Raw genomic sequence first — 26,113 nt, 5'->3', positions numbered from 1 at the left:
GCCCCCACCAACAGACATCTACCCTGCCCCCACCAACAGATATCAAAACTATTAAATAAAACATATGGAATCAAGTAGTAACCAAAAAGGTGTTAACAAATCAAAATTGATTTTAAATGTTATATTCTTCAAAGTAGCCATCCTTTGCCTTGATGACACTGTGAATGTTTACACGGTGTGTTCAATAAAGAGATGAAAACGTATATTTGTTTGAGTGTTATTAGTTTAAGCACACTATGTTTGTCTATTGTTGTGACTTAGACGATGACCCTATTTATGACCAATTTATGTAGAAATCCAGGTAAGTCCAAAGGGTTCACATACTTGTAGGTCCTGGATGGCAGGATGCACTGGGCTGTACGCACTACCCTCCGTTGTGGCTTATGGTCAGATTCCCAAGCAGTTCCCAAGGCGGTGATGCAACCGGGTGCTCTTCCGTCTGCGTTGTCCGTTTTGTCTACCATTGTTTTGTTGTTGTTTATTTTTAGCCCCTGGTCCACACAGAGGGCCTGTTGCCTGGATGCTTGGTTGCCTGGTTGCGTGGTTGCCTGGTTACGTGGTTGCCTTGTTCAATAAAGGTTAAATAAAATAAACCCGAGATTCGGTGATATGATATTTCCACGAGCAGCTCCATAGATGAGATGTTGCATAACAACACACATACAAGAGTCACAGAATATCTGCGCCAGTGGAGGCTGGTGAGGGGAGGACTGCGCGTCAGTCTGCCACAACACGATAGTTGCGGGACCAAAACACAGTGAGAACTTTAGCCTCGTGCTTCATACTCTTAGTTGTGGTGAAAATCGTGCTGATATATTGTTGTGCATCTCGCTGAGTCTTTCAACTCTCTCCTGTCACTGCTGTAGTTTCTCCCCAACCAGACTCTGACCACGCTGACAGAGTGTATCGCCATCAGGGATCAGCTGCTCAGCAAGAAGCTAGAGGAACACAAGGTGAACACACACACACGCACACTCCACATGAGGTTGGTGGCACCTTAATTGGGGAGGAGGGGCTCATGGTATTGGCTGGAGTGGAATCAGTGGAACGGTATCAAACACCTGGTTTCCATGGTTTCCATGGTTTCCATGGTTTCCAGGTGTTTGATGTCATTCCATTTCCAGGCAGCTTCCACTGACACACACACACAAACACACATACACACACACATACACACACACACACACACATACACACACACACACACGCACACACGCACACACGCACACGCACACACACACACATACACATACACGCATGCACACATACACACACACACACGCACACACACACACGCACACACACACACGCACACACACACAGGGGGAAAGTGGACAGGGAAAGGAAGCCATCCTACAGTATTGAGACACAGCCTTGACATCTGATCCTCTGCAGGTGTCGCTGATCGGCGGGGAGCCACGTGACCTGTTGGACGCTCTGCTGCAGGGTCAGACGAGGATCAAACATAACCAGGGGTCAGGGGTCAGAGGTCAGGGGTTAGGAGTGGAGCAGGAAGAGGAGGGGATCAGTGACGACCACGTCTTGATGACTGCGGCTGAAGTATTCGGCGCCGGAGTAGAGACCACATCGACGACATTACTCTGGGTCCTGGCCTTCCTCCTGCACCACCCACAGGTAGGAGGAGTAACAAGGGGAGGTGGGGACTGGGGGAGGAGGGAGAAAACCAACTGAGAAAAATGAAGAGACACAGAGAAGTTATAGGAACCACAGAAGTTATATTCAAATCTGCTCTCAACTGAACTGTCTCGTCCATCCCCCTAACCCCCCAACCCAGGTTCAGGAGCGTGTGCAGAAGGAGCTGGATGAGGTGGTGGGTTGTGGGAGGAGTCCAGATGTGTCAGACCGCACTCACCTGCCCTATCTGGACTCTGTCATCAATGAGGTCATGAGGATACGCCCTGTCAGCCCCATCCTCATTCCTCACACCGCCCTGACTAACAGCAGGTAACTAACACACCTGACCTACCTCACCTGTTATAGTCCCATCCCTTCTGAATCACAGCAGGTAACTAACACACCTGACCTACCTCACCTGTTATAGTCCCATCCCTTCTGAATCACAGCAGGTAACTAACACACCTGACCTACCTCACCTGTTATAGTCCCATCCCTTCTGAATCACAGTAGGTAACTAACACACCTGACCTACCTCACCTGTTATAGTCCTATCCCTTCTAAATCACAGCAGGTAACTAACACACCTGACCTACCTCACATGTTATAGTCCCATCCCTTCTGAATCACAGCAGGTAACTAACACACCTGACCTACCTCACCTGTTATAGTCCCATCCCTTCTGAATCACAGCAGGTAAATAACACACCTGACCTACCTCACCTGTTATAGTCCCATCCCTTCTGAATCACAGCAGGTAACTAACACACCTGACCTACCTCACCTGTTATAGTCCCATCCCTTCTGAATCACAGTAGGTAACTAACACACCTGACCTACCTCACCTGTTATAGTCCCATCCCTCATACCGCCCTGACTCACAGCAGGTAACTAACACACCTGACCTACCTCACCTGTTATAGTCCAATCCCTCATACCGCCCTGACTCACAGCAGGTAACTAACACACCTGACCTACCTCACCTGTTATAGTCCCATCCCTTCTGAATCACAGCAGGTAACTAACAAACCTGACCTACCTCACCTGTTATAGTCCCATCCCTCACACCGCCCTGACTCACAGCAGGTAACTAACACACCTGACCTACCTCACCTGTTATAGTCCCATCCCTCTTATCGCCCTGACTCACAGCAGGTAACTAACACACCTGACCTACCTCACCTGTTATAGTCCCATCCCTCACACCGCCCTGACTCACAGTAGGTAACTAACACACCTGACCTACCTCACCTGTTATAGTCCCATCCCTTCTGACTCACAGAAGGTAACTAACACACCTGACCTACCTCACCTGTTATAGTCCCATCCCTTCTGAATCACAGCAGGTAACTAACACACCTGACCTACCTCACCTGTTATAGTCCCATCCCTCATATCGCCCTGACTCACAGCAGGTAACTAACACACCTGACCTACCTCACCTGTTGTAGTCCCATCCCTCATATCGCCCTGACTCACAGAAGGTAACTAACACACCAGACCTACCTCACCTGTTGTAGTCCCATCACTCACACCGTCCTGACTCACAGCAGGTAACTAACACACCTGACCTACCTCACCTGTTATAGTCCCATCCCTTCTGAATCACAGCAGGTAACTAACACACCTGACCTACCTCACCTGTTATAGTCCCATCCCTTCTGAATCACAGCAGGTAACTAACACACCTGACCTACCTCACCTGTTATAGTCCCATCCCTCACACCGCCCTGACTCACAGCAAGTAACTAACACACCTGACCTACCTCACCTGTTATAGTCCCATCCCTCACACCACCCTGACTCACAGCAGGTAACTAACACACCTGACCTACCTCACCTGTTATAGTCCCCATCCCTTCTGACTCACAGCAGGTAACTAACACACCTGACCTACCTCACCTGTTATATTCCCACCCCTCATATCGCCCTGACTCACAGCAGGTAACTAACACACCTGACCTACATCACCTGTTATAGTCCCCATCCCTTCTGAATTACAGCAGGTAACTAACACACCTGACCTACCTCACCTGTTATAGTCCCATCCCTCATATCGCCCTGACTCACAGAAGGTAACTAACACACCTGACCTACCTCACCTGTTATAGTCCCATCCCTCATATCGCCCTGACTCACAGCAGGTAACTAACACACCTGACCTACCTCACCTGTTATAGTCCCATCCCTCATATCGCCCTGACTCACAGCAGGTAACTAACACACCTGACCTACCTCACCTGTTATAGTCCCATCCCTCACACCACCCTGACTCACAGCAGGTAACAAACACACCTGACCTACCTCACCTGTTATAGTCCCATCCCTTCTGAATCACAGCAGGTAACTAACACACCTGACCTACCTCACCTGTTATAGTCCCATCCCTCATATCGCCCTGACTCACAGAAGGTAACTAACACACCTGACCTACCTCACCTGTTATAGTCCCCATCCCTTCTGAATCACAGCAGGTAACTAACACACCTGACCTACCTCACCTGTTATAGTCCCATCCCTTCTGAATCACAGCAGGTAACTAACACACCTGACCTACCTCACCTGTTATAGTCCCATCCCTTCTGAATCACAGCAGGTAACTAACACACCTGACCTACCTCACCTGTTATAGTCCTATCCCTTCTAAATCACAGCAGGTAACTAACACACCTGACCTACCTCACATGTTATAGTCCCATCCCTTCTGAATCACAGCAGGTAACTAACACACCTGACCTACCTCACCTGTTATAGTCCCATCCCTTCTGAATCACAGCAGGTAAATAACACACCTGACCTACCTCACCTGTTATAGTCCCATCCCTTCTGAATCACAGCAGGTAACTAACACACCTGACCTACCTCACCTGTTATAGTCCCATCCCTTCTGAATCACAGTAGGTAACTAACACACCTGACCTACCTCACCTGTTATAGTCCCATCCCTCATACCGCCCTGACTCACAGCAGGTAACTAACACACCTGACCTACCTCACCTGTTATAGTCCAATCCCTCATACCGCCCTGACTCACAGCAGGTAACTAACACACCTGACCTACCTCACCTGTTATAGTCCCATCCCTTCTGAATCACAGCAGGTAACTAACAAACCTGACCTACCTCACCTGTTATAGTCCCATCCCTCACACCGCCCTGACTCACAGCAGGTAACTAACACACCTGACCTACCTCACCTGTTATAGTCCCATCCCTCTTATCGCCCTGACTCACAGCAGGTAACTAACACACCTGACCTACCTCACCTGTTATAGTCCCATCCCTGACACCGCCCTGACTCACAGTAGGTAACTAACACACCTGACCTACCTCACCTGTTATAGTCCCATCCCTTCTGACTCACAGAAGGTAACTAACACACCTGACCTACCTCACCTGTTATAGTCCCATCCCTTCTGAATCACAGCAGGTAACTAACACACCTGACCTACCTCACCTGTTATAGTCCCATCCCTCATATCGCCCTGACTCACAGCAGGTAACTAACACACCTGACCTACCTCACCTGTTGTAGTCCCATCCCTCATATCGCCCTGACTCACAGAAGGTAACTAACACACCAGACCTACCTCACCTGTTGTAGTCCCATCACTCACACCGTCCTGACTCACAGCAGGTAACTAACACACCTGACCTACCTCACCTGTTATAGTCCCATCCCTTCTGAATCACAGCAGGTAACTAACACACCTGACCTACCTCACCTGTTATAGTCCCATCCCTTCTGAATCACAGCAGGTAACTAACACACCTGACCTACCTCACCTGTTATAGTCCCATCCCTCACACCGCCCTGACTCACAGCAAGTAACTAACACACCTGACCTACCTCACCTGTTATAGTCCCATCCCTCACACCACCCTGACTCACAGCAGGTAACTAACACACCTGACCTACCTCACCTGTTATAGTCCCCATCCCTTCTGACTCACAGCAGGTAACTAACACACCTGACCTACCTCACCTGTTATATTGCCACCCCTCATATCGCCCTGACTCACAGCAGGTAACTAACACACCTGACCTACATCACCTGTTATAGTCCCCATCCCTTCTGAATTACAGCAGGTAACTAACACACCTGACCTACCTCACCTGTTATAGTCCCATCCCTCATATCGCCCTGACTCACAGAAGGTAACTAACACACCTGACCTACCTCACCTGTTATAGTCCCATCCCTCATATCGCCCTGACTCACAGCAGGTAACTAACACACCTGACCTACCTCACCTGTTATAGTCCCCATCCCTTCTGAATCACAGCAGGTAACTAACACACCTGACCTACCTCACCTGTTATAGTCCCATCCCTCATATCGCCCTGACTCACAGCAGGTAACTAACACACCTGACCTACCTCACCTGTTATAGTCCCATCCCTCACACCACCCTGACTCACAGCAGGTAACAAACACACCTGACCTACCTCACCTGTTATAGTCCCATCCCTTCTGAATCACAGCAGGTAACTAACACACCTGACCTACCTCACCTGTTATAGTCCCATCCCTCATATCGCCCTGACTCACAGAAGGTAACTAACACACCTGACCTACCTCACCTGTTATAGTCCCCATCCCTTCTGAATCACAGCAGGTAACTAACACACCTGACCTACCTCACCTGTTATAGTCCCATCCCTTCTGAATCACAGCAGGTAACTAACACACCTGACCTACCTCACCTGTTATAGTCCCATCCCTTCTGAATCACAGCAGGTAACTAACACACCTGACCTACCTCACCTGTTATAGTCCCATCCCTTCTGAATCACAGCAGGTAACTAACACACCTGACCTACCTCACCTGTTATAGTCCCATCCCTCACACCGCCCTGACTCACAGCAGGTAACTAACACACCTGACCTACCTCACCTGTTATAGTCCCATCCCTCACACCACCCTGACTCACAGCAGGTAACTAACACACCTGACCTACCTCACCTGTTATAGTCCCCATCCCTTCTGAATCACAGCAGGTAACTAACACACCTGACCTACCTCACCTGTTATAGTCCCATCCCTCATATCGCCCTGACTCACAGCAGGTAACTAACACACCTGACCTACCTCACCTGTTATAGTCCCCATCCCTTCTGAATCACAGCAGGTAAATAACTCACCTGACCTACCTCACCTGTTATAGTCCCATCCCTCATATCGCCCTGACTCACAGAAGGTAACTAACACACCTGACCTACCTCACCTGTTATAGTCCCATCCCTCATATCGCCCTGACTCACAGCAGGTTACTAACACACCTGACCTACCTCACCTGTTATAGTCCCCATCCCTTCTGAATCACAGCAGGTAACTAACACACCTGACCTACCTCACCTGTTATAGTCCCATCCCTCATATCGCCCTGACTCACAGCAGGTAACTAACACACCTGACCTACCTCACCTGTTATAGTCCCCATCCCTTCTGAATCACAGCAGGTAACTAACACACCTGACCTACCTCACCTGTTATAGTCCCATCCCTCATATCGCCCTGACTCACAGCAGGTAACTAACACACCTGACATACCTCATCTGTTATAGTCCCCTTCCCTTCTGAATCACAGCAGGTAACTAACACACCTGACCTACCTCACCTGTTATAGTCCCATCCCTTCTGACTCACAGCAGGTAACTAACACACCTGACATACATCACCTGTTATAGTCCCATCCCTTCTGAATCACAGCAGGTAACTAACACACCTGACCTACCTCACCTGTTATAGTCCCATCCCTCATACCGCCCTGACTCACAGCAGGTAACTAACACACCTGACCTACCTCACCTGTTATAGTCCCCATCCCTTCTGAATCACAACAGGTAACTAACACACCTGACCTACCTCACCTGTTATAGTCCCATCCCTCATATCGCCCTGACTCACAGCAGGTAACTAACACACCTGACCTACCTCACCTGTTATAGTCCCATCCCTTCTGAATCACAGCAGGTAACTAACACACCTGACCTACCTCACCTGTTATAGTCCCATCACTTCTAAATCAAAGCAGGTTACTAACACACCTGACCTACCTCACCTGTTATAGTCCCATCCCTCATACCGCCCTGACTCACAGAAGGTAACTAACACACCTGACCTACTTCACCTGTTATAGTCCCATCACTCACACCGCCCTGACTCACAGAAGGTAACTAACACACCTGACCTACCTCACCTGTTATAGTCCCATCCCTCATATCGCCCTGACTCACAGCAGGTAACTAACACACCTGACCTACCTCACCTGTTATAGTCCCCATCCCTTCTGAATCACAGCAGGTAACTAACACACCTGACCTACCTCACCTGTTATAGTCCCATCCCTCATATCGCCCTGACTCACAGCAGGTAACTAACACACCTGACCTACCTCACCTGTTATAGTCCCATCCCTCACACCACCCTGACTCACAGCAGGTAACAAACACACCTGACCTACCTCACCTGTTATAGTCCCATCCCTTCTGAATCACAGCAGGTAACTAACACACCTGACCTACCTCACCTGTTATAGTCCCATCCCTCATATCGCCCTGACTCACAGAAGGTAACTAACACACCTGACCTACCTCACCTGTTATAGTCCCCATCCCTTCTGAATCACAGCAGGTAACTAACACACCTGACCTACCTCACCTGTTATAGTCCCATCCCTTCTGAATCACAGCAGGTAACTAACACACCTGACCTACCTCACCTGTTATAGTCCCATCCCTTCTGAATCACAGCAGGTAACTAACACACCTGACCTACCTCACCTGTTATAGTCCCATCCCTTCTGAATCACAGCAGGTAACTAACACACCTGACCTACCTCACCTGTTATAGTCCCATCCCTCACACCGCCCTGACTCACAGCAGGTAACTAACACACCTGACCTACCTCACCTGTTATAGTCCCATCCCTCACACCACCCTGACTCACAGCAGGTAACTAACACACCTGACCTACCTCACCTGTTATAGTCCCCATCCCTTCTGAATCACAGCAGGTAACTAACACACCTGACCTACCTCACCTGTTATAGTCCCATCCCTCATATCGCCCTGACTCACAGCAGGTAACTAACACACCTGACCTACCTCACCTGTTATAGTCCCCATCCCTTCTGAATCACAGCAGGTAAATAACTCACCTGACCTACCTCACCTGTTATAGTCCCATCCCTCATATCGCCCTGACTCACAGAAGGTAACTAACACACCTGACCTACCTCACCTGTTATAGTCCCATCCCTCATATCGCCCTGACTCACAGCAGGTTACTAACACACCTGACCTACCTCACCTGTTATAGTCCCCATCCCTTCTGAATCACAGCAGGTAACTAACACACCTGACCTACCTCACCTGTTATAGTCCCATCCCTCATATCGCCCTGACTCACAGCAGGTAACTAACACACCTGACCTACCTCACCTGTTATAGTCCCCATCCCTTCTGAATCACAGCAGGTAACTAACACACCTGACCTACCTCACCTGTTATAGTCCCATCCCTCATATCGCCCTGACTCACAGCAGGTAACTAACACACCTGACATACCTCATCTGTTATAGTCCCCTTCCCTTCTGAATCACAGCAGGTAACTAACACACCTGACCTACCTCACCTGTTATAGTCCCATCCCTTCTGACTCACAGCAGGTAACTAACACACCTGACATACCTCACCTGTTATAGTCCCATCCCTTCTGAATCACAGCAGGTAACTAACACACCTGACCTACCTCACCTGTTATAGTCCCATCCCTCATACCGCCCTGACTCACAGCAGGTAACTAACACACCTGACCTACCTCACCTGTTATAGTCCCCATCCCTTCTGAATCACAACAGGTAACTAACACACCTGACCTACCTCACCTGTTATAGTCCCATCCCTCATATCACCCTGACTCACAGCAGGTAACTAACACACCTGACCTACCTCACCTGTTATAGTCCCATCCCTTCTGAATCACAGCAGGTAACTAACACACCTGACCTACCTCACCTGTTATAGTCCCATCACTTCTAAATCAAAGCAGGTTACTAACACACCTGACCTACCTCACCTGTTATAGTCCCATCCCTCATACCGCCCTGACTCACAGAAGGTAACTAACACACCTGACCTACTTCACCTGTTATAGTCCCATCACTCACACCGCCCTGACTCACAGCAGGTAACTAACACACCTGACCTACCTCACCTGCTGTAGTCCCATCCCTTCTTACTCACAGCAGGTAACTAACACACCTGACCTACCTCACCTGTTATAGTCCCATCCCTCATACCGCCCTGACTCACAGCAGGTAACTAACACACCTGACCTACCTCACCTGTTATAGTCCCATCCCTCATACCGCCCTGACTCACAGAAGGTAACTAACACACCTGACCTACCTCACGTGTTATAGTCCCATCACTCACACCGCCCTGACTCACAGCAGGTAACTAACACACCTGACCTACCTCACCTGCTGTAGTCCCATCCCTTCTTACTCACAGCAGGTAACTAACACACCTGACCTACCTCACCTGTTATAGTCCCCATCCCTTCTGAATCACAGCAGGTAACTAACACACCTGACCTACCTCACCTGTTATAGTCCCATCCCTCATATCGCCCTGACTCACAGCAGGTAACTAACACACCTGACCTACCTCACCTGTTATATTCCCATCCCTCATATCGCCCTGACTCACAGCAGGTAACTAACACACCTGACCTACATCACCTGTTATAGTCCCATCCCTTCTGACTCACAGCAGGTAACTAACACACCTCACACATCAGGTATCCCTTCTGAATCAACACACCTGACCTACCTCACCTGTTATAGTCCCATCCCTTCTGAATCACAGCAGGTAACTAACACACCTGACCTACCTCACCTGTTATAGTCCCCATCCCTTCTGAATCACAGCAGGTAACTAACACACCTGACCTACCTCACCTGTTATAGTCCCCATCCCTTCTGAATCACAGCAGGTAACTAACACACCTGACCTACCTCACCTGTTATAGTCCCATCCCTCACACCGCCCTGACTCACAGCAGGTAACTAACACACCTGACCTACCTCACCTGTTATAGTCCCATCCCTTCTAAATCACAGCAGGTAACTAACACACCTGACCTACCTCACCTGTTATAGTCCCATCCCTTCTGAATCACAGCAGGTAACTAACACACCTGACCTACCTCACCTGTTATAGTCCCATCCCTTCTGAATCACAGCAGGTAACTAACACACCTGACCTACCTCACCTGTTATAGTCCCCACCCCTTCTGAATCACAGCAGGTAACTAACACACCTGACCTACCTCACCTGTTATAGTCCCATCCCTTCTGAATCACAGCAGGTAACTAACACACCTGACATACCTCACCTGTTATAGTCCCATCCCTTCTGAATCACAGCAGGTAACTAACACACCTGACCTACCTCACCTGTTATAGTCCCATCCCTCATACCGCCCTGACTCACAGCAGGTAACTAACACACCTGACCTACCTCACCTGTTATAGTCCCATCCCTTCTGACTCACAGCAGGTACCTTACACACCGGACCTACCTCACCTGTTATAGTCCCATCCCTCATACCACCCTGACTCACAGCAGGTAACTAACACACCTGACCTACCTCACCTGTTATCGTCCCATCCCTTCTGACTCACAGCAGGTAACTAACACACCTGACCCACCACACCTGTTATGGTCCCCATCCCTCACACCGCCCTGACTCACAGCAGGTACCTAACATACCTGACCTACCTCACCTGGTATAGTCTCATCAATCACTCCGCCCTGACTCACAGCAGGTAACTAACACACCTGACCTACCTCACCTGTTATAGTCCCCATCCCTTCTGAATCACAGCAGGTAACTAACACACCTGACCTACCTCACCTGTTATAGTCCCCATCCCTTCTGAATCACAGCAGGTAACTAACACACCTGACCTACCTCACCTGTTATAGTCCCCATCCCTTCTGAATCACAGCAGGTAACTAACACACCTGACCTACCTCACCTGTTATAGTCCCATCCCTCACACCGCCCTGACTCACAGCAGGTAACTAACACACCTGACCTACCTCACCTGTTATAGTCCCATCCCTTCTGAATCACAGCAGGTAACTAACACACCTGACCTACCTCACCTGTTATAGTCCCATCCCTCACACCGCCCTGACTCACAGCAGGTAACTAACACACCTGACCTACCTCACCTGTTATAGTCCCATCCCTTCTGACTCACAGCAGGTACCTAACACACCTGACCTAGCTTACCTGTATAGTCCCATCCCTCACACCGCCCTGACTCACAGTAGGTAACTAACACACCGGACCTACCTCACCTGTTATAGTCCCATCCCTCATACCACCCTGACTCACAGCAGGTAACTAACACACCTGACCTACCTCACCTGTTATAGTCCCATCCCTCATACCGCCCTGACTCACAGCAGGTAACTAACACACCTGACCTACCTCACCTGTTATAGTCCCATCCCTTCTGAGTCACAGCAGGTACCTTACACACCGGACCTACCTCACCTGTTATAGTCCCATCCCTCATACCACCCTGACTCACAGCAGGTAACTAACACACCTGACCTACCTCACCTGTTATCGTCCCATCCCTTCTGACTCACAGCAGGTAACTAACACACCTGACCCACCACACCTGTTATGGTCCCCATCCCTCACACCGCCCTGACTCACAGCAGGTACCTAACATACCTGACCTACCTCACCTGGTATAGTCTCATCAATCACTCCGCCCTGACTCACAGCAGGTAACTAACACACCTGACCTACCTCACCTGTTATAGTCCCCATCCCTTCTGAATCACAGCAGGTAACTAACACACCTGACCTACCTCACCTGTTATAGTCCCCATCCCTTCTGAATCACAGCAGGTAACTAACACACCTGACCTACCTCACCTGTTATAGTCCCCATCCCTTCTGAATCACAGCAGGTAACTAACACACCTGACCTACCTCACCTGTTATAGTCCCATCCCTCACACCGCCCTGACTCACAGCAGGTAACTAACACACCTGACCTACCTCACCTGTTATAGTCCCATCCCTTCTAAATCACAGCAGGTAACTAACACACCTGACCTACCTCACCTGTTATAGTCCCATCCCTTCTGAATCACAGCAGGTAACTAACACACCTGACCTACCTCACCTGTTATAGTCCCATCCCTTCTGAATCACAGCAGGTAACTAACACACCTGACCAACCTCACCTGTTATAGTCCCCATCCCTTCTGAATCACAGCAGGTAACTAACACACCTGACCTACCTCACCTGTTATAGTCCCATCCCTCACACCGCCCTGACTCACAGCAGGTAACTAACACACCTGACCTACCTCACCTGTTATAGTCCCATCCCTTCTGACTCACAGCAGGTACCTAACACACCTGACCTAGCTTACCTTTATAGTCCCATCCCTCACACCGCCCTGACTCACAGTAGGTAACTAACACACCGGACCTACCTCACCTGTTATAGTCCCATCCCTCATACCACCCTGACTCACAGCAGGTAACTAACACACCTGACCTACCTCACCTGTTATCGTCCCATCCCTTCTGACTCACAGCAGGTAACTAACACACCTGACCCACCACACCTGTTATGGTCCCCATCCCTCACACCGCCCTGACTCACAGCAGGTACCTAACATACCTGACCTACCTCACCTGGTATAGTCTCATCAATCACACCGCCCAGACTCACAGCAGGTAACTAACACACCTGACCTACCTCACCTGTTATAGTCCCATCCCTTCTAAATCACAGCAGGTAACTAACACACCTGACCTACCTCACCTGTTATAGTCCCATCCCTTCTGAATCACAGCAGGTAACTAACACACCTGACCTACCTCACCTGTTATAGTCCCATCCCTTCTGAATCACAGCAGGTAACTAACACACCTGACCTACCTCACCTGTTATAGTCCCCATCCCTTCTGAATCACAGCAGGTAACTAACACACCTGACCTACCTCACCTGTTATAGTCCCATCCCTTCTGAATCACAGCAGGTAACTAACACACCTGACATACCTCACCTGTTATAGTCCCATCCCTTCTGAATCACAGCAGGTAACTAACACACCTGACCTACCTCACCTGTTATAGTCCCATCCCTCATACCGCCCTGACTCACAGCAGGTAACTAACACACCTGACCTACCTCACCTGTTATAGTCCCATCCCATCTGACTCACAGCAGGTACCTTACACACCGGACCTACCTCACCTGTTATAGTCCCATCCCTCATACCACCCTGACTCACAGCAGGTAACTAACACACCTGACCCACCACACCTGTTATGGTCCCCATCCCTCACACCGCCCTGACTCACAGCAGGTACCTAACATACCTGACCTACCTCACCTGGTATAGTCTCATCAATCACTCCGCCCTGACTCACAGCAGGTAACTAACACACCTGACCTACCTCACCTGTTATAGTCCCCATCCCTTCTGAATCACAGCAGGTAACTAACACACCTGACCTACCTCACCTGTTATAGTCCCCATCCCTTCTGAATCACAGCAGGTAACTAACACACCTGACCTACCTCACCTGTTATAGTCCCCATCCCTTCTGAATCACAGCAGGTAACTAACACACCTGACCTACCTCACCTGTTATAGTCCCATCCCTCACACCGCCCTGACTCACAGCAGGTAACTAACACACCTGACCTACCTCACCTGTTATAGTCCCATCCCTTCTAAATCACAGCAGGTAACTAACACACCTGACCTACCTCACCTGTTATAGTCCCATCCCTTCTGAATCACAGCAGGTAACTAACACACCTGACCTACCTCACCTGTTATAGTCCCATCCCTTCTGAATCACAGCAGGTAACTAACACACCTGACCAACCTCACCTGTTATAGTCCCCATCCCTTCTGAATCACAGCAGGTAACTAACACACCTGACCTACCTCACCTGTTATAGTCCCATCCCTCACACCGCCCTGACTCACAGCAGGTAACTAACACACCTGACCTACCTCACCTGTTATAGTCCCATCCCTTCTGACTCACAGCAGGTACCTAACACACCTGACCTAGCTTACCTGTATAGTCCCATCCCTCACACCGCCCTGACTCACAGTAGGTAACTAACACACCGGACCTACCTCACCTGTTATAGTCCCATCCCTCATACCACCCTGACTCACAGCAGGTAACTAACACACCTGACCTACCTCACCTGTTATAGTCCCATCCCTCATACCGCCCTGACTCACAGCAGGTAACTAACACACCTGACCTACCTCACCTGTTATAGTCCCATCCCTTCTGACTCACAGCAGGTACCTTACACACCGGACCTACCTCACCTGTTATAGTCCCATCCCTCATACCACCCTGACTCACAGCAGGTAACTAACACACCTGACCTACCTCACCTGTTATCGTCCCATCCCTTCTGACTCACAGCAGGTAACTAACACACCTGACCCACCACACCTGTTATGGTCCCCATCCCTCACACCGCCCTGACTCACAGCAGGTACCTAACATACCTGACCTACCTCACCTGGTATAGTCTCATCAATCACTCCGCCCTGACTCACAGCAGGTAACTAACACACCTGACCTACCTCACCTGTTATAGTCCCCATCCCTTCTGAATCACAGCAGGTAACTAACACACCTGACCTACCTCACCTGTTATAGTCCCCATCCCTTCTGAATCACAGCAGGTAACTAACACACCTGACCTACCTCACCTGTTATAGTCCCCATCCCTTCTGAATCACAGCAGGTAACTAACACACCTGACCTACCTCACCTGTTATAGTCCCATCCCTCACACCGCCCTGACTCACAGCAGGTAACTAACACACCTGACCTACCTCACCTGTTATAGTCCCATCCCTTCTAAATCACAGCAGGTAACTAACACACCTGACCTACCTCACCTGTTATAGTCCCATCCCTTCTGAATCACAGCAGGTAACTAACACACCTGACCTACCTCACCTGTTATAGTCCCATCCCTTCTGAATCACAGCAGGTAACTAACACACCTGACCAACCTCACCTGTTATAGTCCCCATCCCTTCTGAATCACAGCAGGTAACTAACACACCTGACCTACCTCACCTGTTATAGTCCCATCCCTCACACCGCCCTGACTCACAGCAGGTAACTAACACACCTGACCTACCTCACCTGTTATAGTCCCATCCCTTCTGACTCACAGCAGGTACCTAACACACCTGACCTAGCTTACCTGTATAGTCCCATCCCTCACACCGCCCTGACTCACAGTAGGTAACTAACACACCGGACCTACCTCACCTGTTATAGTCCCATCCCTCATACCACCCTGACTCACAGCAGGTAACTAACACACCTGACCTACCTCACCTGTTATCGTCCCATCCCTTCTGACTCACAGCAGGTAACTAACACACCTGACCCACCACACCTGTTATGGTCCCCATCCCTCACACCGCCCTGACTCACAGCAGGTACCTAACATACCTGACCTACCTCACCTGGTATAGTCTCATCAATCACACCGCCCAGACTCACAGCAGGTAACTAACACACCTGACCTACCTCACCTGTTATAGTCCCATCCCTTCTAAATCACAGCAGGTAACTAACACACCTGACCTACCTCACCTGTTATAGTCCCATCCCTTCTGAATCACAGCAGGTAACTAACACACCTGACCTACCTCACCTGTTATAGTCCCATCCCTTCTGAATCACAGCAGGTAACTAACACACCTGACATACCTCACCTGTTATAGTCCCATCCCTTCTGAATCACAGCAGGTAACTAACACACCTGACCTACCTCACCTGTTATAGTCCCATCCCTCATACCGCCCTGACTCACAGCAGGTAACTAACACACCTGACCTACCTCACCTGTTATAGTCCCATCCCTTCTGACTCACAGCAGGTACCTTACACACCGGACCTACCTCACCTGTTATAGTCCCATCCCTCATACCACCCTGACTCACAGCAGGTAACTAACACACCTGACCCACCACACCTGTTATGGTCCCCATCCCTCACACCGCCCTGACTCACAGCAGGTACCTAACATACCTGATCTACCTCACCTGGTATAGTCTCATCAATCACTCCGCCCTGACTCACAGCAGGTAACTAACACACCTGACCTACCTCACCTGTTATAGTCCCCATCCCTTCTGAATCACAGCAGGTAACTAACACACCTGACCTACCTCACCTGTTATAGTCCCCATCCCTTCTGAATCACAGCAGGTAACTAACACACCTGACCTACCTCACCTGTTATAGTCCCCATCCCTTCTGAATCACAGCAGGTAACTAACACACCTGACCTACCTCACCTGTTATAGTCCCATCCCTCACACCGCCCTGACTCACAGCAGGTAACTAACACACCTGACCTACCTCACCTGTTATAGTCCCATCCCTTCTAAATCACAGCAGGTAACTAACACACCTGACCTACCTCACCTGTTATAGTCCCATCCCTTCTGAATCACAGCAGGTAACTAACACACCTGACCTACCTCACCTGTTATAGTCCCATCCCTTCTGAATCACAGCAGGTAACTAACACACCTGACCAACCTCACCTGTTATAGTCCCCATCCCTTCTGAATCACAGCAGGTAACTAACACACCTGACCTACCTCACCTGTTATAGTCCCATCCCTCACACCGCCCTGACTCACAGCAGGTAACTAACACACCTGACCTACCTCACCTGTTATAGTCCCATCCCTTCTGACTCACAGCAGGTACCTAACACACCTGACCTAGCTTACCTGTATAGTCCCATCCCTCACACCGCCCTGACTCACAGTAGGTAACTAACACACCGGACCTACCTCACCTGTTATAGTCCCATCCCTCATACCACCCTGACTCACAGCAGGTAACTAACACACCTGACCTACCTCACCTGTTATCGTCCCATCCCTTCTGACTCACAGCAGGTAACTAACACACCTGACCCACCACACCTGTTATGGTCCCCATCCCTCACACCGCCCTGACTCACAGCAGGTACCTAACATACCTGACCTACCTCACCTGGTATAGTCTCATCAATCACACCGCCCTGACTCACAGCAGGTAACTAACACACCTGACCTACCTCACCTATTATAGTCCCTTGCCTCACTCCGCCCTGACTCACAGTAGGTAACTAACACACCTGACCTGCCTCACCTATTATAGTCCCTTGCCTCAGTCCGCCCTGACTCACAGTAGGTAACTAACACACCTGACCTACCTCAACTGTTATAGTCCCATCCCTTCTGACTCACAGCAGGTAACTAACACACCTGACCTACCTCACCTGTTATAGTCCCCATCCCTTCTGACTCACAGCAGGTAACTAACACACCTGACCTACCTCACCTGTTATAGTCCCATCCCTAACACCGCCCTGACTCACAGCAGGTAACTAACACACCTAACCCTAACCCTACAGCATAATACAGCACACTACAGCACACTTCAGCATACTACAACATACTACAGCACACTGCAGCATACTACAGCACACTACAGCACACTACAGCATACTACAGCACACTACAACATACTACAGCACACTACAGCACACTACAGCACACTACAGCACACTTCAGCATACTACAGCACACTACAGCACACTACAGCATACTACAGCACACTACAGCACACTACAGCATACTACAGCACACTACAACATACTACAGCACACTACAGCATACTACAGCACACTACAGCATACTACAGCACACTACAGCATACTACAGTACACTACAGCACACTACAACATACTACAGGATACTACAGCATACTACAGCACACTACAGCACACTACAGCACACTACAGCACACTACAGCACACTTCAGCATACTACAGCACACTACAGCACACTACAGCATACTACAGCACACTACAGCACACTACAGCATACTACAGCACACTACAGCATACTACAGCACACTACAACATACTACAGCACACTACAGCATACTACAGCACACTACAGCATACTACAGCACACTACAGCATACTACAGTACACTACAGCACACTACAACATACTACAGGATACTACAGCATACTACAGCACACTACAGCACACTACAGCATACTGCAGCATACTGCAGCACACTACAGCACACTACAGTACACTACAGCACACTACAGCGCACTACAGCGTACTACAGCGTACTACAGCGTACTAAAGCAATCTAAAGCATACTACATTTTCAAACTATCACATACTATAAAACGTATATTTTCGCATACCCAAAATGCCTATTATGTAGAGTTCAAGTACAGGTTTTTGGACATGGCCAGTCTCTCTGTCCTCCCCAGTATCGGCGGTCATTCCATCTGTAAGGGAAGCCGTGTACTGGTGAACATGTGGGCCATACACCACGACCCGGAACACTGGGACCAGCCAGAGGACTTCAGACCAGGTGAGATAGATCCTAACAGACACATGCTCACACACACACACATGCTCACACACACACGCACGCACGCACGCACACACACGCTCACTCACACGCACACACACACGCTCACTCACGCACGCACGCACACAGCCGGTCAGTCGTTCACACGCACGCACGCACACACACACACACACATAGTTGAAAATAACACACCCATCCCTTCTCCCTCCCCAGAGCGTTTCCTAGATGACAAGGGCCAGCGCTTCACTCCTTCCTGTTTCATGCCGTTTGGGGCAGGGCCTCGGGTCTGCGTGGGCGAATCACTGGCCAGGCTGGAGCTGTTCCTGTTTGTGAGTGGTCTGCTGCAGAGGTTCAGCTTCAGCCCCGCCCCTGGGGTCTCCCTACCCGACCTGGAGGGGCGCCTAGGGGTGGTGCTACAGCCACTCAGATACACCCTCACTGTTACACCTAGACCAGGCTGGGAGGGGGTGAGGGGGGAGAGGGAGGGGGAGGGGGTGTGGTGGAAGGATTGAGAGGGAAGGGGGAAAGACTGAGGGGGACAGACTGAGGGGGAGATACTGAGGGGGGGGACTGAGAGGGAGGGGGTGTGGTGGAAGGGTTGAGAGGGAAGGGGGAAAGACTGAGAGGGAGGGGGGAGAGACTGAGATGGGGGAGACTGAGGGGGAGGGGGAGTGGTGGAAGGATTGAGAGGGAAGGGGGAAAGACTGAGGGGGAGTGACTGAGGGGGAGATACTGAGGGGGTGGGTTAGGGGGAGTGTTGGATGGATTGAGGGGGAAGGGGGAAAGACTGGGGGGAGTGACTGAGAGGGAGGGGGTGAGATACAGAGGGGCTGAGGGGGAGGGGAGAGGGACTGAGGGGGAGGGACTGAGGGTGTGAGATACTGAGAGGGGGGGACTGAGGGTGAGAGGGGAGAGGGGGAGGGAGGGGAGCATGCAATGCATCTGACTCTTGGTCATTCAATGTTTTAATTCAATGTTTTAAATTTACATGTCCATAATCAAATCAATAAATGAAGATCTATCTAACCTAATGACATATATATCTATATGGTTCCATTTAACCATCACAGAGAGTACTGATGGTAGTTATAGTTTAGATATTTATTATCAGGCAGACGTACAGTATATAGACAGGCTGATTTAGGACACAGACAGACACAGAGGGTTACTCCCTAATCAACAGAGATCTATAGTAACAACTGGTCTGGGAGCAGACTGTAGTAACAACACCTTTGTTAGACAAACCATACCACAGGAGTGGTCATTTTAGTCCCATATTGGCCCTTTGACTCCCATATTGGCCCTTTGAATCCCAGATGGGCCCTTTGAATCACAGACCGGCCCTTTAAATCCCAGACTGGCCCTTTAAATCCCAGACTGGCCCTTTAAATCCCAGACTGGCCCTTTGAATCCCAGATGGGCCCTTTAAATCCCAGACTGGCCCTTTAAATCCCAGACTGGCCCTTTAAATCCCAGACTGGCCCTTTAAATCCCAGACTGGCCCTTTAAATCACAGACCGGCACTTTAAATCCCAGACTGGCCCTTTAAATCCCAGACTGGCCCTTTAAATCCCAGACTGGCCCTTTAAATCCCAGACTGGCCCTTTAAATCCCAGACTGGCCCTTTAAATCACAGACCGGCACTTTAAATTCCAGACTGGCCCTTTGAATTCCAGGTGGGCCCTTTAAATCAGAGACCGGTCCTTTAAGTGACTCTGAGAGGGAAATGTGGGCCCGACTGTACTAGCTGGATGATCCTGGTTCTAGACCGGTTGTGTGTCTAGCTAACTGTTTGTGTTCAATAGATCTGGGACAAGACTAGGATGAGGCAGGCTCCGTAAAAACCACAGGGACAGTTTCCATGGAGATATGATACTGTGAACTCCTGGGGAACAACATCATATGTTGTAAACAACAATAACAACAATAATAACAACAAAATCAGAACACCATGTGATATTCATAAAGTCTCAGTGTTCCTCATGATCCGCTGTCATCGACTCACATTCCCACAGTCTGGTCACAGAGGACATCCTGGGATCTGTAGTTCCTAAACGAACACTGCTACACTCTCTCCTAGAACTACAGTATGTCTGTATGCCTGGGCATGTCTCTGGGTTTAAACTGTAGAGGAATGGCCCGAATGGAAACCTAATCCCCATAGTGCACTACTTCTGACCAGAGGCCCTAAGAGCCTAAAGTAGTGCACTATGAAGGGAATAGAGTGCTATTTGGGATGCATACCTACTGTATATACTGTATGTGAGTAGGGAGTAACTGGAACATGTTGGCCGAATACTGACTGACTGGCTGGCAGACTAGTTTACTGACTGACCGCAGACTGGTTTACTGACTGACTGGCTGGTAGACTGGTTTACTGACTGGCTGGTTTACTGACTGACTGGCTGCTTTACTGACTGACCGCAGACTAGTTTACTGACTGACTGGCTGGCAGACTAGTTTACTGACTGACTGACCGCAGACTAGTTTACTGACTGACCGTCTGGCAGACTAGTTTACTGACTGACCGGCTGGCAGACTAGTTTACTGACTGACCGGCTGGCAGACTAGTTTACTGACTGACCGGCTGGCAGACTAGTTTACTGACTGACTGGCTGGCAGACTAGTTTACTGACTGACCAGCTGGCAGACTAGTTTACTGACTGACCGGCTGGCAGACTGGTATACTGACTGGCTGGTAGACTGGTTTACTGACTGACCGCAGACTAGTTTACTGACTGACCGGCTGGCAGACTAGTTTACTGACTGACTGGCTGGCAGACTAGTTTACTGACTGACCGGCTGGCAGACTAGTTTACTGACTGACTGGCTGGCAGACTAGTTTACTGACTGACCGGCTGGCAGACTAGTTTACTGACTGACCGGCTGGCAGACTAGTTTACTGACTGACCGGCTGGCAGACTAGTTTACTGACTCACCGGCTGGCAGACTAGTTTACTGACTGACCGGCTGGCAGACTGGTATAGTGACTGGCTGGTAGACTGGTTTACTGACTGACCGCAGACTAGTTTACTGACTGACCGGCTGGCAGACTGGTATACTGACTGGCTGGTTTACTGACTGACTGGCTTACTGACTGACTGGTTTACTGACTGACTGGCTGGTTCACTGACTGACTGGCTGGTTTACTGTTTTTTTTACTGACTGACTAACTGATTGGCTGACTGGTTTACTGACTGGCTGGTTTACTGACTGACTGGCTGGCTAACTGGTTTACTGACTGGCTGGCTGGTTTACTGACTGACTGGCTGGCTAACTGGTTTACTGACTGACTGGCTGACTGGTTTACTGACTGACTGACTGGCTGGCTGGTTTACTGATTGACTGGCTAACTGGTTGACTGACTGGCTGACCTAGTGACGTCATGGGTGTTCTCTTCAGTACAACTCCCTTTGTTCCTCCATGTTAGAAATACAAAACTCTCCTTCTGTCCAGAGCTTCTAGAGCCAGACGGACGGACACTAGCTAGAAGATCACACAACCTTGACGTGTGATCCCTTGTGTTAGCCATGTTGTTAAACGAGCACAGCACACTGTTAGGAAACAAGACTCAAGACTTAATGAACGGTGATCCTTAAAATGTGAGTTTTTCCGGCGTTAGGACTGTAAATGTCTTGTAGTGTATCCATGGCTTGAGGGCAATATGAGCTGTAGTTGAACACAGACACGTTGGTTCCGAGTTCTTCTCTGGTGAACTGCAGCATCTGAAGGTCAAACTGGCGAGGGCGAGGTGCTCTGAAACCCTCCGGATATAAACATTTATTCTGGTCCTGCAGAACACTGGACTAGAATCAGTCATGTATGTTCTAGTAATCAACAGAGTTCTAGAACATTCCTGTTGACCCTGTCAGTTCTAGAACATTCCTGTTGACCCTGTCAGTTCTAGAACATGAACACGATGACAGTCAGATAGATACACTGACAGTATCCCGGTCTGGTCACACTGTCACACTACACTACCCAGAGTTCCACAGCAGGTTTAGTCACTTGGTAGTCATGTTATTGCCTTGCTATTGGCTGGTGTTATACACCGTTACTATGGTTACTATAAGACAGACAGAGCTAGTGATGTTAACAGAACTACAGTAGGCCTGTGAAATGGTTGGTGTGTGTGTCCGGGGGGACTGAAGTGACCATTGTGACGCTGAGTTCAAACACAGGCCACACAACATACATTGTTCTGTTCTGACGAGAGAGAGAGAGAGAGAGAGAGAGAGAGAGAGAGAGAGAGGGTTTGGCTTCTCTCCTCTCTTTGTGTTGTTGTGTCTCTCTAGACCAGGTTTTGGTGTCTCTGTGGTGTCTCTCTAGACCAGGTTGTAGTGTCTTTGGACCAGGTTGTAGTGTCTCTCTAGACCAGGTTGTAGTGTCTCTGTAGTGTCTCTCTAGACCAGGTTGTAGTGTCTCTCTAGACCAGGTTGTAGTGTCTCTCTAGACCAGGTTGTAGTGTATCTGTAGTGTCTCTCTAGACCAGGTTGTAGTGTCTCTCTAGACAAGGTTGTAGTGTCTCTCTAGACCAGGTTGTAGTGTCTCTATAGACCAGGTTGTAGTGTCTCTATAGACCAGGTTGTAGTGTCTCTCTAGACCAGGTTGTAGTGTCTCTCTAGACCAGGGTGTAGTGTATCTCTAGACCAGGTTGTAGTGTCTCTGTAGACCAGGTTGTAGTGTCTCTCTAGACCAGGTTGTAGTGTCTCTAGACCAGGTTGTAGTGTCTCTAGACCAGGTTGTAGTGTATCTGTAGTGTCTCTCTAGACCAGGTTGTAGTGTCTCTCTAGACCAGGTTGTAGTGTCTCTCTAGACCAGGTTGTAGTGTCTCTCTAGACCAGGTTGTAGTGTCTCTGTAGTGTCTCTCTAGACCAGGTTGTAGTGTCTCTCTAGACAAGGTTGTAGTGTCTCTCTAGACCAGGTTGTAGTGTCTCTATAGACCAGGTTGTAGTGTCTCTATAGACCAGGTTGTAGTGTCTCTGTAGTGTCTCTATAGACCAGGTTGTAGTGTCTCTATAGACCAGGTTGTAGTGTCTCTAGACCAGGTTGTAGTGTCTCTATAGACCAGGTTGTAGTGTCTCTCTAGACCAGGTTGTAGTGTCTCTCTAGACCAGGGTGTAGTGTCTCTCTAGACCAGGTTGTAGTGTCTCTGTATTGTCTCTAGACAAGGTTGTAGTGTCTCTGTAGTGTCTCTATAGACCAGGTTGTAGTGTCTCTAGACCAGGGTGTAGTGTCTCTCTAGACCAGGTTGTAGTGTCTCTGTAGTGTCTCTAGACCAGGTTGTAGTGTCTCTGTAGTGTCTCTATAGACCAGGTTGTAGTGTCTCTATAGACCAGGTTGTAGTGTCTCTATAGACCAGGTTGTAGTGTCTCTCTAGACCAGGTTGTAGTGTCTCTCTAGACCAGGTTGTAGTGTCTCTAGACCAGGTTGTAGTGTCTCTAGACCAGGTTGTAGTGTCTCTCTAGACCAGGTTGTAGTGTCTCTCTAGACCAGGTTGTAGTGTCTCTGTAGTGTCTCTATAGACCAGGTTGTAGTGTCTCTCTAGACCAGGTTGTAGTGTCTCTCTAGACCAGGTTCTAGTGTCTCTCTAGACCAGGTTGTAGAGTCTCTGTAGTGTCTCTCTAGACCAGGTTGTAGTCTCTCTCTAGACCAGGTTGTAGTGTCTCTGTAGTGTCTCTCTAGACCAGGTTGTAGTGTCTCTCTAGACCAGGTTGTAGTGTCTCTGTAGTGTCTCTCTGACCAGGTTGTAGTGTCTCTCTAGACCAGGTTGTAGTGTCTCTAGAGCAGGTTGTAGTGTCTCTGTAGTGTCTCTCTAGACCAGGTTGTAGTGTCTCTCTAGACCAGGTTGTAGTGTCTCTAGAGCAGGTTGTAGTGTCTCTCTAGACCAGGTTGTAGTGTCTCTCTAGACCAGGTTGTAGTGTCTCTCTAGACCAGGTTGTAGTGTCTCTATAGACCAGGTTGTGTAGTGTCTCTAGACCAGGTTGTAGTGTCTCTCTAGACCAGGTTGTGTAGTGTATCTCTAGACCAGGTTGTAGTGTCTCTGTAGTGTCTCTCTAGACCAGCTTGTAGTGTATCTGTAGTGTCTCTCTAGACCAGGTTGTAGTGTCTCTCTAGACCAGGTTGTAGTGTCTCTGTAGTGTCTCTCTGACCAGGTTGTAGTGTCTCTCTAGACCAGGTTGTAGTGTCTCTAGACCAGGTTGTAGTGTCTCTGTAGTGTCTCTCTAGACCAGGTTGTAGTGTCTCTCTAGACCAGGTTGTAGTGTCTCTAGAGCAGGTTGTAGTGTCTCTCTAGACCAGGTTGTAGTGTCTCTCTAGACCAGGTTGTAGTGTCTCTCTAGACCAGGTCGTAGTGTCTCTAGACCAGGTCGTAGTGTCTCTATAGACCAGGTTGTAGTGTCCCTAGACCAGGTTGTAGTGTCTCTCTAGACCAGGTTGTAGTGTCTCTCTAGACCAGGTTGTGTAGTGTCTCTCTAGACCAGGTTGTAGTGTCTCTGTAGTGTCTTTCTAGACCAGGTTGTAGTGTATCTGTAGTGTCTCTCTAGACCAGGTTGTAGTGTCTCTGTAGTGTCTCTCTATACCAGGTTGTAGTGTCTCTCTAGACCAGGTTGTAGTGTCTCTCTAGACCAGGTTGTAGTGTCTCTGTAGTGTCTCTCTAGACCAGGTTGTAGTGTCTCTCAAGACCAGGTTGTAAAGTAACAGGTATTTATCTCCAGGATAACTGAAAAATTAACAACACTACGACCAGGTCAGATTAACAACACTACGACCAGGATATTTAACAACACTACGACCAGGTTAGATTAACAACACTACAACCAGGTTAGATTAACAACACCACGACCAGGTTAGATTAACAACACCACGGCCAGGTTAGATTAACAACACTACGGCCAGGTTAGATTAACAACACTACGACCAGGTTAGATTAACAACAATACGACCAGGTTAGATT

The 26,113-nt window shown here is 49.2% G+C and overlaps 1 protein-coding gene across 1 annotated transcript in view; it reads left to right on the top strand.

Moving 5' to 3' along the window:
- LOC139379260 (cytochrome P450, family 17, subfamily A, polypeptide 2) overlaps positions 1-19,670 on the top strand; it is a 50,090-nt gene extending 30,420 nt beyond the window's left edge. The window contains exons 6-10 of the mRNA XM_071122058.1: positions 867-953; positions 1,396-1,635; positions 1,796-1,965; positions 19,055-19,158; positions 19,372-19,670. Coding sequence (XP_070978159.1) covers positions 867-953; positions 1,396-1,635; positions 1,796-1,965; positions 19,055-19,158; positions 19,372-19,670 — 900 coding nt within the window. The remainder of the gene's footprint in view (positions 1-866; positions 954-1,395; positions 1,636-1,795; positions 1,966-19,054; positions 19,159-19,371) is intronic.
- Positions 19,671-26,113: the final 6,443 nt, after the last annotated feature.

The sequence above is a fragment of the Oncorhynchus clarkii genome, chromosome 21 (genome assembly GCF_045791955.1).
Source record: "Oncorhynchus clarkii lewisi isolate Uvic-CL-2024 chromosome 21, UVic_Ocla_1.0, whole genome shotgun sequence".
Taxonomy (NCBI): Eukaryota; Metazoa; Chordata; class Actinopteri; order Salmoniformes; family Salmonidae; genus Oncorhynchus; species Oncorhynchus clarkii.
This window is presented reverse-complemented; position numbering and strand designations above follow the sequence as displayed.